This window comes from Meleagris gallopavo, chromosome 15 (genome assembly GCF_905368555.1).
Source record: "Meleagris gallopavo chromosome 15, MGAL_WU_HG_1.1, whole genome shotgun sequence".
NCBI classification, from domain to species: Eukaryota; Metazoa; Chordata; class Aves; order Galliformes; family Phasianidae; genus Meleagris; species Meleagris gallopavo.
In genome coordinates this window covers 9,379,099-9,392,744 of record NC_139418.1, presented here as the reverse complement: position 1 = coordinate 9,392,744, position 13,646 = coordinate 9,379,099, and the positions used below count along the sequence as shown (strand labels likewise).

Genomic DNA, 13,646 nt, shown 5'->3' with positions numbered 1-13,646 from the left:
CCGCTCTCGGTGCCCGCCGCCCCCGGCCTCGCAGCGCGGCTCCCGGCGGAGATCAAACTCGGCGCTTTCTGGCACGCCGGCTCGCAGACGCGCCGCAGTCACCGAGCGTTCCTCCTTCCCCATAAAATGCAGGAATTCCGGGCTTTGACAAGGCGATGTGACAACATGAAATGCAGGCTCCGAGCGCCCGTGGCTCTCTGTAATGAACGCTTGGCCGGAGCGAGTCAGAGAGCCCATTCCTAACTGTTTATGTCAACAGATCCATAGCTCGTGAATTAAGGTCCCGGGAGAGCCGAGCTGTGCCCGGCTGCCCTGAGCCGCCGTTCAGCAAGTCGGGATTTTAAGGATCGGGATAATTTATCGCGTTGTTTTTAATGTTTATTATTTATTGCTCTAATTATTTTTCACTTTCTATTGGAAATTTAAAATATATAGATGTACCTGGAACAGATGCCAACTCCTTTCAGTCTCACTCAACTTCTAATCATCGCATCTGCTTTGTGTCAGAAAATACTTTGGGAACAATTTAACTTTGCATTAAAATAACTAATTAAAGCCACACCTCCCCAGCCTCTTGCGAAAGTGGAGGAGGAATTTCAGTAAGTGCATCGCGTTTAATGGTAGCATTCTGATTTCCCTGCCTCGCTGTAATTTATTCAGTTACAGATCTGCCTGCGGGGCAGCTCCCATTAGGCCGATGATGAAGTCTCATGAGTAAAGCTTGACACCTCCCTCCTAATAAAATATAATACTCAATTAACTCGGCCTTTCTGAAGGCTTTAATTGGAACAAGTTAATAATGGGCGCAGGGTGAACTGTCATGCCATCCGCGAGCTCGGGGAAGGTGTCACGGATCCGTCCTGCCTTTCCCATAGCGAAGGTTGTAACCGAGTTCTGGAAGCTTTTCCTTCAACACCCTTGTGTTCTGCAATAAATCTGTATCCATTTAAGGATCTATCATAACACGCACAAAGCTCCTGCGCTCAAAGAGTTTCCAGCGAAAAGATTTAGCTGTAATCCCTGACACAGCTGATTTATACCGAAGGTTAAAAAATACTGCTGGAGAAAAAGCTCGGGACGATCGCAAGGGGAGGGAGAGGGGAGAGGAGGCTTCTCTGCCCCGGAGTGAGGGGATAATGCCTCGGAAACAGGGAACCCGAGAAAGGAGAAGTTGTCTCTGGTTTCACGAGACAGTAAACGCTGGCTTGCAATGTCAGCGTGGAGATTGGGTTCCCCCCAGCTTTATTCCGTCCAGTTGCAAAACAGGAAGGGTCTGTGTCCGAATCGGGCTGAGATGGGAAGGATCGCCTCGAGAGCCGCAGCGCCGCTCGGAAGGAGCTGCCCCGTTCCTCCCGTCCCCGTGCTGAGCCGCAGCCCCGTCCCGCACGGAGCGAGGAGGGCTCGGGCACAGAGCGGGGCTCCGAGGCAGAGAGCGGAGCACGGCCGGGATGGGCGCTGGGCACGGGGATGCTTTCATCCACGCATCCCTATTTCATCAACCCGGCTGTTCCAATAGAGGCGAACGCAGCTTTCTCGCCAGCTGGGATAGCGGAGGTGACTCCTAATCCGAATAATCCTACAGTAAGGGCAGACATTAGACTTTGCTGTGCCGTGGTAAAGTAGCCTCGTGGAGATCTCTCTCATCGGAACAAACTCCTGTTCTCTTTGATAGAGAGGGCCGAGGTCAGGCACCTGCTCTCCGAGGCTGCCCCAAAACAAATGAACAGGTCGACGGCACACAGGAGCCCTTCAACAGCCTTGTGCCAGAGTACTGCAGGGTCCCTGCCAGGTCTGACCTGTACCAAAGACCCCTCAACCATGATTCCCAACTATGGCTGGGGCACAAACCAGCCACACCAAAGATGGATTTGAGGTGAGGGGAGAGGCCTGAGCAACAGAGAAGGGCCTGTGAGCTAAGAGAAGTGAGGGAAACATCCCCAGAATATGATGCTGTAAAGAACAGAGGCGCCTAAAAGGGGTTGTTAAAAACAAGGAAACCTCATAAAAGGTTTGGCTCTCGACTTTGAATTGTTGACTTGCAATTCACCTTCATGTGCAGCAAATTTGGCTTCACTTCAGATTCAGAAGGGGAAATAATCACAAAGGCAACCTAAACATTCCTTTGAACTTGACCCAGCAGTGCAAAACACACACGGAGAGACGTTACCTTTTAAAGAACTCCAAACACTCACAGACCCACACGTAATTAAACTTGTTTTTTCTTTTTTAATTTAATTCGAAATAAGAGATAAGAAATAATAAATCTTCAATAAAATATATAAAATTGTACAAGGTATCCCTTTCAAAGGGACTTTCCTATAATGAAAGGTTGGGGGTAAAGGGAAGGGAGATGGGAAATTCATCTACAGTGGGTCCCGGGCAGTGAGAGTGCCTGGGTCAAAACAAACCAAGAACAGTAAAACTTTGTGGCTGTTTAAAAATTTTAGGCCTTTTTTTTTTTTTTTTTTTTTTCCTTTTTTCCTATTTTTTGGGAGGGGAAGTGGGGCAGAGGAGGGTTTCTTATCAACATACTAAGAAAATAAATCCAGGAGAAGCTCTGCCTTCAGTGCTCCACAACCTTCAGAGTAATTTTCTCACAAAGTTTAGCAAGAGTAATACACATAATACAATAGTTACAAGGAGAAGACCGGGGACGATGACACTGCCAGCACTTGGGAAGCTCCCATGGGGACAGAGAGCTTACACAGTCTCTTGGCACCCCACCATCCCACAGTAGCATTGTCTGGTTTTGATACCTGGACCTCTCTTTAGAAGGGCTTGAAGCATGAGTCACTTCAGTTGGCATCCTTGGCAAGGGGAGGAGAGGAAGACTCGAGGGATTCTTCTATTTAATACAGACTGTTGCAGATACTAATAAAAAACCCCAAACATCTCCGCAGAAGAGTTCGACAACCCATGCTCACCACCACTGGAAACAACCCACATCTTCTTTCCCCAGAAACTTCCCTCCCTCCTGGTTTTCAAGAAGCATTGCAGAGCCAAGATTACCTGGCTGTAAGAAAAAAACAAAACTCTATGCACGCCAATCGGAAGAGATAAAGAGCAGCCTGCCTTGCACCTCTTCTCTCCTCACAGTGCTTTAAAAACGCTGAAGCGATTTACACACATAAAGGCATTACAAGAGCCACTGGTGGGTAAAGCCCTTGCTTTACTCTACGCATTTAGGGGCCCTCATCTTGTTGCAAAAGATCTGCGGAGGTGTGGGATGTGAAAAGCTTTCCTCACTCTTAGAAATGCAGGAACTTGCTGGCTCTGAACTTCACTCGGACTCTACTGGTTCTAGTTTCTATTTACACTGTGTCTGTATCTAAGGGCTCTGCTTTCTTTAAACGACAGCAACAGAAGAAAACAAAACCCCCCAACCCACCTTGATTATAGCTTTTTATTTCCCTCCCCTTGCCCCTATATTAAATGATGACACTTGAGAGTGTGTATTTAGGGTACGTACCCTTTTACTTTGAACACAGCTTGGGCCCCATCAGGAAGCTGTTGGGAGATCTCTGCCTCTGTAAGGCAAGCTTGTTTTTTTCACCCGTTCCTTCTTACGCTAATTTTACATGCACCGTATAAAAACCCTACAATTGCTCAATTTCTTTTTTTTTTATCATTTTTACTTTTTTTTTTTTTTTTTAAAACACTTTGAGGATCAGACTGTGAGCGCTCAGAGCGCTCTCAGAAGACACCCAGCCTGTTGCATACAGGATGCCTTGCTTTGCTAACACGAACTCGGGATGGCAGATAGAAGCGTGCAGAAAGAACGGCCAGCACCGGTTGGGTACTGCATTCTTGGGGCTGGATGAGATCCACCAGCAAGTCTGTCTCGCTGTCACTGTGCCTTTCTGATCTTCTTAGGATAAGTGGTACATGCTATATCCGACAGGAGTAGCATAGAGTCCAACGGGCGGGATAGGAAGCACAGGTCTGTGAAAAGGGTAGGATGTTCCGTACAGTGAGGCGGCCTGGATGGGGGAGTTGATGGGGAAAGGGAGGCTGAACCCCGACGGCAACATGGGTTTCGCTGCCATTTTGAGCTTCTCTAGCTCAGCCTCCTGCAGTCTCTTGGCCTTGGCCCTCCGATTTTGGAACCAGATTTTGACTTGGGTCTCTGTGAGGTTGAGGGAGCTGGAGAATTCGGCTCGCTCGGCGATGGACAGGTACTGCTTCTGGCGGAACTTGCGCTCCAGGGCCAGCAGCTGGGAAGTGGTGAATGGGGTGCGGGGCTTCCGATTCGTCTTGTGCTTCCTCAGGGTGCAGGCTGTAGGGCTCAGGTGTCCTGCAAGGAAGGGAAAGGCCAGTTATCACAAAGCGGGGAGACCTGGGTGCTCTGCACAGACACGTGGTGCTTGAGATGGCTCAGGGAGGAACTGTGCCAGAGGATGTCCCATCAGGTGACACCCTCAGAACAGGGGATCTTTCACAAATGTCACTGCAAATCTCTTGCTAGACCAACTTATACTGCAGTACTTCAGCAGATGTCTTGAAATTTTGGCTCCTTGATTCTAAAGAGTTAGCTTGTAGGCAAACAGAGTGTGAAGGATTTAGAGATACGCAGTAGATCACTTTAGGATCAGAGAGGTCTGCACAAAATAGCCGTCTTAGTAGCAGCAGAACTGCAGGACTAACCCCAGCACAGCACAGGACAAACATACAGGTGAAAGCAGGAGATTCACAAAAGCACCATGGTGTGAGAGAAGCCTGCACCAGGATTTTGCCAAGAGCAACACATCAGCCCTGCCGGAGCTCAACCTGACAGCTGAAGAACAGAGTCTGATAATTGTTGTGCTTCAGATAACCGAACATTATTATTCCAATTTCTTCTCTCATTGAAATCAAGAATAGATTTCCCTTCTACTTAACTTTTTTTCCCCTCAAGACGTATTTTCTGTTTTCTTCAGAAAATATCATACAAGAAGAAAATGCCACACTTCTCATTCAGTGCTCGTTCTTGTGACATTTGCTGTATTTGCCTCACACAACAGCAGCATCTGTAGCCAATACAAATCAGGAAATCTGGTACATTTTGTGCTTTCCTTATAACCCCAGCCAGGCTGGGCACTTGTTCCCGAGTTGGCACATTGCTGAGCTGTCTTTCAATTCATTTTACATCTCACTCATAATTCTAAAAAATGAGTAAGACGTGTAACCCTGGTGTGAAGAGCTCTGCAATTTGACTGTGTTCCAAATCACTCTCAGAACCCACAAGAAACCACAAACTCCAGTTTAATACAGAAAATGATGCACTGTCAGCACTTAAGCACCAGCAAAAATTTCATATGTGCTGTAGTGCCTGGTTCACACAGTTGCCATTGCTTTCACTGCATATTTTCTGAACCCTTTTCATTTTTCTTTTTCATTTCAGCATCAGACCACGATGCTGTTTCAGCGCATAACTTGCAAGCAAAAAAATAAAATAAAATAAAATAAAATAAATCTCACGAGGAGAGTGTTCAGAATGGGGAGAGAGAAAACAGATTAATAAAAAATATATATGTAGCGAAATGCATCTTCCTACACTTCTTCCAGATACTGAACACAGCAAATAAATCCTTCTTGGAAAACAAGTTGCCAAACGCCGCCTTACGATCACACGGGACCGTTTTAATAATGAAGCTACAAACGGGCGCACTGCTAAAACTTCCCTAATTCGTTACTGGTTACCCCGCCGTTCCACTCTCCTTTTTCAAAACGAGACCGATTCCTTATCTCGAAGATCTGCAAAGACTCGGAGCCGAAGCTCTGTCCGTAGGGATGAGGTTTACACGGACGGCCGCTGCCGCAGCGCCTTTCCCGGCTGTCAGCTCCCCCGGCCCGTCCCGACTGGGGCTGCGCTCGGCAAAGTGCCGTAAGGCGCTTTTAAACTAAATCCCAGAGAAATATTTCTCTCGGAATACACCCAAACGCTCACAGCTTTTTCTCCTACCGCCCCGCAGATGACTGCCAAACTCCGATAAGAAGCCCGGAGGTCGCCTCGGCGGAGCCTGCAATGATGATTACCCCGTGCCCATCCTACAGCGCTCGCTGCTGTCATTTGTTTCGCTTTGTATTTATTTATTTCTCTCCCGTTTATCGTCCGTTTTCTGGCCAACGGCGGACAAAAACCATCACCTGCTTTCCTCTACGTTCTGCTCACAATCTAACATTGCAGCTCTTCCCCTCGCAGCTTTAATAGTCCCGACGTCAAAGCGCTCAGCGGACAGACGGGATGGGAGCACCGCTCATGTCCCGCATTGTCCCGGCAGCTCCGACGGGGCCGAGAGCCGGAGCGGGCAGTGAGGAAGAGGACCGAGGCTGAAGGACCTTCCCGAGCTGCCGATCCCATCCCCGGTCGTTGTTGCCTCAAATTCCCCTGGAAATCACTGGACATTCTACACACTGAAGTTCTTTACAAGGGTATTTTCCAGATCCCGAAAACTGCCGATTTGAATAGAGAAAGAGGTGGAATTTCGAAGTAGAAGAACAGTAACTGAGAGATGAGGCCTGGCCTTGTTAGAGGAGGGGGGTTGAGCCGAGGCACCCACATCTTTTCACACGTTTCCAGAGGACTTGAGAGTACGTGAAAATCACAACCCAGAGCCACAGAGCACTGACAGGGGTGGCCTGTTCTCCTCCCATCCATCTCAGCAAGTTAGAAATCAAATCAATTCGGGGTAATGGCAAAGTAAACGAAGTGGCCGAAAGCCAAACCAAAGCGACTCTCCCCAAAACAGAGGAGTAATAGCACTAAACTTCCTTGCAATGATAAGTTATGGTAGCAAATTCTCCATGAATTTGCTCTAACCAAGCTGTTCAGTTTGGTGAAATCATTCACTTTAAGAAAGCAGAGGATTTGGTTTACACCGCACGAGTCGGCACAGCTCGATCTGCTAATACAGGTGTCTGCCCACAAAGGCTCATGGCAATAGGAAGGCAGAGTCTGGCACTGCCGGGATACGTTTTTCACCCTTTCGTGATGCTAGTTTTGGCGAGGAGATTATTGCTATTATTTTTAAAGCAATTAAAATTTAAGAGAAAAAAGGTGGACGGAGGGGATCTCACCGAAATAGTTCAGCAGAGGAGCGCGGATCGGACAGCAAAGAGGTTTAAAAAGTGACCTGTCAGCTGTCACTGGGAGTCCCCGAGGCAATGGGGAGAGCTTGGATGGGGAGGGGGGAGGGGGGTGGAATGGGAACGAGGTTAGGCCCAGCTCGGGACTTTGACAGCCTGCATGCAGAGAGAGAGAGGGAAGAACATCGGTGGGACAGAGCGCACAGACAGTGCACAAAGTTAGAAAGAGCAAGGAGGTCGCTTTGTGAGAAGGAGAAATTCCACTCCCCAGTGTAACGCGGTAACATAAAGGTATTAACTGGCAGTTGGTAAGCTGTACATAGGGAAAGGGAGCTCCTAATCATTGTACGGCTTAAAAGCATTGGATATTTCTATACACAGGTAAAGGTGTAAACACACAGGCAACATGCAAAAACTAAACAGGCGTAACTGTGAACACACACACGCACATATCTGAGTATATGTATAAATGCGGCTATCCAACGTGCCCTGAGCATCCCGTGCCCGGGGCTCGCAGTCACCCGGGCTCGGAGCGGTGCCTCCTCTCTGCTCTCCCCGGCCCCGCGCTGCCCTCCGCCGCCCCGCCGCTCCCCGGCCACTCACTTGGCGGAGGGGAGTATCTCCCGGCCTCCTGGATCCAGGACGTGCCGTCCTCCGAATTCTCCGATTTGACCGAAGCGGTGTCGAAGGTTTTTGTAAGAGCCCCGGGAGGGCTGTGCGCGTCCCGGGAGCCGTGGCCCGGCAGCAGCAGGTTCCTAGAGGTACCCACGGTCGCCCCGTCGGCGCTGCCCCCCGCCGCGGCCAGCGGCAGCTCTTTGGGAGGTTTCTTGTCGGACATGAGGGCTTCCACGCTGAACGGCAAGCTGGACACCTTGACTTTGTGGTGCTCCTCGGCGCCGGCCGCCGGGCCCTCCTCGTCGGAGGAGAAAACCTCCTTCGCTTTGGAAGGAGAAGCCATCGCGAGTGCGGAGCGGGGCTGGAGCGGGGCCGCCCGGGGAGCTGCGCTGCGCCTCTGCCCGGCCCTGCGCGGGGACTGCGCGAGTGAGGCGCTGCGGAGCCGCCCCCCTCTTTTCCCCCCTCTGGGGGCTCCCCGGCTCTTTCCTCCTTTGGGAAGTGGAGTAAACGCCCCACGGACCAATCAGAGCCGCCGCTGCTGCCTGACGTCGCGGGGTGACTCATGTCATTGGCTCGGAAGCGGGAGGGAGGGCACACACTATTTTTCCCCCCCCCCCTGCCTTTCTTTCTTTCTTTCTTTCTTTCTTTCTTTCTATTTTTTCGAGGCTTATTTTGTTTGGGGTGTTCCCCCTTCCCCCCCCCCCTCCCACCCCGGTCCCCTCTAAAATGAATTACGAGTTAATGACACGGGCAGCGAGCGGAGCCGTGCCATTAAGGAGCCGTCCAGGGCTATAATCATACCGAAGCAAGAAAAGAGCCGCCGCGGTAATTAAGGCTGATGATTAGGCGAAGAGGAAACTTTAGAAGATCGCAGCACTGCCTCCTCTCGCCGCCGGCCCGGCCCCTCCCGGTCCCCTCTGTCCCTCGGCCGCACCCCCCCCTCTACTCCCCCCAACCCCCGCCCCGTAGGGTCTCGCCGCCCTCCCGGAACGGGGAATTTCTCCGGGGTCACACTGGGGGGGAAGGAGAGGTGGGGGCGGCGGGGTGCCGATCCCTCACTCAGTGCAGCACCCTCGCGGAGAGCCCACTCGGCGCATTTTTCATCCGCAAAAGGGTTTCGGTTGTGTTTCTTCGGCAGCGGGACCCGAGTTGGGCAGAAAACACTCTGCAGAGGTTAGATCTGTAATTATTATTATTATTATTTTTTCCAGCGTCAATTACACACGTGATGAATAGATGAACTTTAATAAATTAGGAGCACGCAGTCCTTAATTAAGAGGTATATCAAACTAGCACTGTGAAAGCATTTCTCTCACTTTTTGACTTCCTACCAGCGGTATGACTAAAGAGCATCCTTTTAAAAGCGTTTCTAATTACCACGCGGATAAAAGCAAATGCGTATTATTCTTTTCATAATTATTTTAATCTTACACCGGGCGTTATTTCATCCTGTGCCTGCAACTTTCTCTGTTGTTCCTTTTCTTTTATCTTTTTGTTTTTTTAAAATGTCCAGGAAACGCAGTTTGGGAGCTGCTTTTGTGTTACTTATAAACGAAGCTCTAAAAAAACCCAACACCAAAGCAAAACAAAAGCATAACAAAGTGTGTTGGGGAGGTGGCAATGCATCTTCTCATGTGTGGGGCTGTGCACTCCGCTCTGCGCTCTGTGCCCCGACTCCAGGGGAGATTCAGACATGGTTGCAGATTCGGTCCGTGTGGGCTTCAGATCTGTGCTGCTGCACCGTTTTGGTTTATGTCCTGCATAAACCGACCAGGATTCCACCAGCGAACCTTGTTCTCACTTGAGATTCCCAATCTTTCTGCCGGTCCGGGACATCCCCAGCCCCACTAACACAAATCACAACGTCCTGCTCTCTCTGTAGGGCATTTATGACTTTTCCCTGAGGGCCGTTAGGGAGCTGATTTTGGGGAGGAGAACTGGGCCGGTTGGAATTTTCTTCTGCCCACGCTCCTCCACCCAGGCCAGGCCAGGGAGCACCCAGAAGGAGAGAATGTAATGAGTGTGCTGTGCTGGGCCCAGGGATCCTCTTGACCCCTCGCAGCTCTCTTCATCCAGCTCTGACAGCACCTCTCCAGGTGTCATGCACAACAAACTGGGACCGGATCAGGCAATTGTGGCGTGGGAAGGAGTGTGGGGGTTGTGTACGAGGAGCCGTGTTACAAAACCCCACTCTTCAGTGCGACTAATAGTAGGGTTTGCACACTCGTTATTTATTGCTAGCAGTGTTACTGCAGACCTCGATGGGACAAGGATTAAAGCCAGGGGTGATATGCAAAGAGATGTGATGCCTTTCACTACACCAGCTAACCAGACTGAGTCAGGTTGTATTTTAGGCAACGCAGCCCCGATTTGGGCTTTTCTCTGAGATTGAAAGTAACAGTTGCTCCCACAAGCTGATTCCTCATTCACTCCTCTTCTTAACCCCATTTTCTCTCATCTCCTTCCCCAGAAAGTCTCTCTTTGCTGGGAGGTACTCACAGAGAGATGCGGGACTGCAGTGCCCTGGCTCTGCAAGCTCTCTTGCTGCGGGGTGAGTCTGTCCCTCTTTCCTCTTTCAGCACCCCTCCACCCCCCACCTTCCTTTCCCTTCTCCATGCTTCCTGCACCGTGACAAGTAAATGAGAATTGATAGACACGCAGGAACAATGCGTGTGTGTCAAGAACAATGCACCGTCCTCAGAAAGCCATTGTGGGACTGCTGAAAATGCTACTGATAATTATACCAAGCTCCCAAAGTCAATGCCTGCTGGAAGGGCGCCTGGGGAAGGAGAGCTCGCAGGAGGGCAGGTCATGGTGACACCGAGCTGGGGCTCATATCCCATGGGTGCAGCTCCCGTGCTGTATGGCTGTGGCCTGGACATTGTCCCCATGGAGTTTGAGAGCCCTCTCTGAGCTGTCATCTTTCAAAAAGGTGGAAGAAGGAGGGGAACAGAGGGGCAAACTTCTCCCGGCGTCGAGAAGCATGGGACAGAAGTCAGCTCTGCCAGTCTGGTTTGGTTGGCCTTGGGGTGCCACAGGGGCGTTTGGTACTACAGTGTGGCAGGTCTTGCTTATGGCGTTTGCCTTCCTTCAGCGTCAACCTATACTGAGCTCAGAAACTTTTCCGTTTAAAGTCTGAACTTGGAAGTTTCTCTCCTCCCTCACCCCTCCCCTCCCTCATCCTCCGATCAGTTAAACACAGGAGAAAGAAACCCCACGCGATACTGAATGCCGGGTCGGCAGCCTCGAAAACACAGAGGTTCGATGACAATTAATTAAGTCTTTTCCCCGATCCAGGACTTCAGAGCGACCTCAGATCAGCAGGGATTTCACCCGTGCCGGGGAACCGAGGTTCCGAGGGCTGTCCCGTGAGTGTCCACCGCGTTCCTGGGGAGGGCGGTCCCGGACACAGCCGTCGGGGCTTCATGGGAGCTGCCTCCGGAGCAGTCACCCTGTCCCAACTCCCGCGTATCCCCCATCTCCCGGCAGCCCTCAGAAGCTGTCTCAGCGAGTACGGATCCCAAGGATGCCCCTAGAGCCCCCCGCGCCCCCAACCTCCCGCCTCTGTCCGTCGAGGCTGCTTCTGCGCGCCCCGTCCTGGGGCTCTCAGCTGGAGAGGGACGGGGAGGGAGGGAGGGCAGGGGGAGGAGAGACGTTGCAGACAAACTGAGGCTGTTTTGCAGGCGCCAGGAGCGGGGAGATGAAAGGGAAGCTCCTGGGGGAAGTGGCTGTGCAGTTTGACCGGCTCCAGCGGCAGCAACAGCGACGGCCCGTCCCGGGCAGCTCCGCCTCCCGCCTCCCCCTCTGCCCCCGGGCTCCAGGCTGCCCCCGGCCCACCTCCTCTTGCCTCTCCCAGCCCGGGGGCGGAGGGAGGCGACGGGCAGGCACCGCCGCAGCATCCTCGCTGGTGTCTCCGAAGGGCCGTGAGCGGCATCCCCACAACGAAGTGCCGCCGCCCAGTTAGTCCGTGAGAGCCGGTGTCGGCGGCTCGGGGAGGCGGAGGGGGAGGTGGCTGTTCTATTTCACCAAGGAGTTCTCCTTCTTATCTGTGTAAAGGAAACGATTCGGATCATCACACGGATGATGCCCCATGTGATGCCTCAGTCAAGCACCAACCCGTGTCCTTCATCCGCTGCCCGCGGGCAGAGGGGAGCGGGTTTATTCTTCGGGAGGGACAATTTCAAAGGCATTTTATAATCGATTTGTTTAATAAACCATTTTCTAAAGATGGGAGCATTTTTATCTATCTTTATTTATTTATTATTAACTAGCCAGCTTGATGCTGGCGTGTGGAAACCCTTTAGGAAAGGAAGAAAGGACTTCCGATTTGACTAGAAATCTATACAAGTCAATAGAATTAGTGCACGCATCAAGCTTAAGTATTACCCCGAAACGAGGCGTACGCCGAGGTAATAAAGTGGCCGATTCGGTGAGATTTTTGTCTCAGCGCTTTACTCCACATGAGACCTTGTGGCCAAGAGGGAGGCATTGCGGTAATAGATTTTATAATACTTCATTTCCAGACTCTAGAAAGGGTTAAAACAATCTAAACATCAGAGTTTCTGAGGGATCGTATTCAGTTACGGACCCTTCCGTTCATATCCTTCTTTCTAGTCTTTTGGTCTGTTCGTGAAGCTCTTTGGGCTGACGGCGGAGCCCAGCTGTATGCTCCGGATCGCTTTCCAAGCGGTGTTTCCCCTGAGCATCCTTTGGCCAACCCCGACGGGGGGTGTGGGGGGGAACGACACATCCCAGGGCCGGAGAGGGCTCTGGTCGGCACACCGAGACCGGCTCCTGTTGCACGGTGAAGGTGGATGCGGTGAAGCAAAGTTGCGCTATATTCGGTTCTGGAAATAGGCAGTGAGTGCAATCACGCGTTATAATTGTCCTCTGTGTCACCCGACAATGGTTCCTATTTATCGCACTGGTGTCATCCACTCGTTAAGACAGTGAGTGTACAATGAACCATGATTATTGCATAATATCGGCGTCTCCTTTCTCACTCGCCGAGGGTTGTTCTCTCCTTCTCCCTCTCCCTGCGCAGGTATTTTACCTGCGATCAGATATTTATCTTCTGTTTGGTAAGAGACAAGGGATAGCTGGGGGAGATCAGATGTCTCCCCTCTCAGAACACTTAACTGCTTTGCCTTAAGGACTGAAAACGATTTTTTTTTTTTTTTTCCTGAGGTAATAACTTCTTAAATAAACACACGGGAAAGGTTCGGGGGAGAAAAACTCTGTTTGCGAGGTTATATTTACATGCGGAAATCTCGCGATCAAAAGAGGATCGGACGGAGGTTCTGTTTTTAGAAGTGACTCGAGGCCAAGAAGAGGAGAACTGCGGAGATGCGGGGTGTGTGAGGCCCCCGGCCGAACCCTTCTCCCCTCGAAGCGGCTGCAGCCGTCGTTTCCCGAGAGAGCAGAATCTGGCAGCGGGGAGAGAACCCTTGGGCACCTGCTGGCTCCGCTCTGCTGGGAGCCGAGCCCGGCCAGAGCCGTCTTAGAGGGACGCCCCAAATCCTTGACCGAAAAATAAAGCGCACGAAACCCTTTGGATCTGCCCCAGCCAAGTGCAGGGGAGTGAGCCCTGCCGGACCAACCTCCGCCCCGTCGGGGCCGGAGCTGCGCCCGAACCTCCAGGATTCTTTCTCTCTCTCTCTTTTTTTCTCCTAAAAAATGAGAAGAAGTGTGAACAAATACGGTCTAAGACTTCTGTGGGTTTTTTTTCTTCCTTTTATTCCCCCTCTTCTCCACCTTTTTCTTTTTTTCTTCTTTTTTCTTTCTTTTATTTTCTTTTACTATTTTTAATGGAGCTCTATTTTTTCAGTTCTCGAACAGTTTCCATCGAACTTGCTGCCTGGAATCGTAGCTATCGCACACACCTTCCTGCTGGTTTGGGTTATGAATATATCAAAAAGATTTATCCCAGAGAGGAAAGTAATTTGTAGAGAGTTATAAACTAAGAG

General features: G+C 50.9%; 2 protein-coding genes across 5 annotated transcripts; one reads left to right on the top strand and one right to left on the bottom strand.

Moving 5' to 3' along the window:
* Positions 1-2,206: 2,206 nt before the first annotated feature.
* MSX2 (msh homeobox 2) lies at positions 2,207-8,163 on the bottom strand. Its single transcript, XM_031555654.2, has 2 exons — positions 7,669-8,163; positions 2,207-4,294 (listed from the first exon to the last, which is right to left on the bottom strand). Exons 1-2 carry the CDS (start codon positions 8,021-8,023, stop codon positions 3,870-3,872), a joined length of 780 nt encoding a protein of 259 aa, XP_031411514.2. The 5' UTR covers positions 8,024-8,163; the 3' UTR covers positions 2,207-3,869.
* A 230-nt stretch (positions 8,164-8,393) lies between these two features.
* On the top strand, positions 8,394-11,966 carry LOC146543333 (uncharacterized). 4 transcript variants are annotated; one of them, XM_085236575.1, is made up of 6 exons: positions 8,396-8,853; positions 10,151-10,231; positions 10,978-11,048; positions 11,170-11,191; positions 11,364-11,639; positions 11,737-11,966. In XM_085236575.1, exons 2-6 carry the CDS (start codon positions 10,186-10,188, stop codon positions 11,949-11,951), a joined length of 630 nt encoding a protein of 209 aa, XP_085092701.1. In that variant the 5' UTR covers positions 8,396-8,853; positions 10,151-10,185; the 3' UTR covers positions 11,952-11,966. The 4 variants fall into 4 exon arrangements, with proteins under 4 accessions (XP_085092699.1, XP_085092698.1, XP_085092701.1 ...); XM_085236572.1 differs by lacking the exon at positions 11,170-11,191 and having other exon boundaries at positions 8,395-8,853; XM_085236573.1 differs by lacking the exons at positions 10,151-10,231; positions 11,170-11,191 and having other exon boundaries at positions 8,394-8,853.
* The last annotated feature ends 1,680 nt before the right edge of the window (positions 11,967-13,646 follow it).

What these genes read in the sequence shown, in the direction of transcription:
- MSX2 (XM_031555654.2), bottom strand. Translation starts at nt 8,023, where the DNA reads ATGGCTTCTCCTTCCAAAGCGAAGGAGGTTTTCTCCTCCGACGAGGAG. An exon ending in GAGATACTCCCCTCCGCCAA is followed by an intron (nt 4,295 to 7,668) that starts GTGAGTGGCCGG and finishes CCTTCCTTGCAG; the next exon opens with GACACCTGAGCCCTACAGCC.
- LOC146543333 (XM_085236572.1), top strand. Translation starts at nt 8,519, where the DNA reads ATGATTAGGCGAAGAGGAAACTTTAGAAGATCGCAGCACTGCCTCCTC. An exon ending in GCAGAAAACACTCTGCAGAG is followed by an intron (nt 8,854 to 10,150) that starts GTTAGATCTGTA and finishes CTCCTTCCCCAG; the next exon opens with AAAGTCTCTCTTTGCTGGGA. An exon ending in GAGGTTCCGAGGGCTGTCCC is followed by an intron (nt 11,049 to 11,363) that starts GTGAGTGTCCAC and finishes GCTGTTTTGCAG; the next exon opens with GCGCCAGGAGCGGGGAGATG.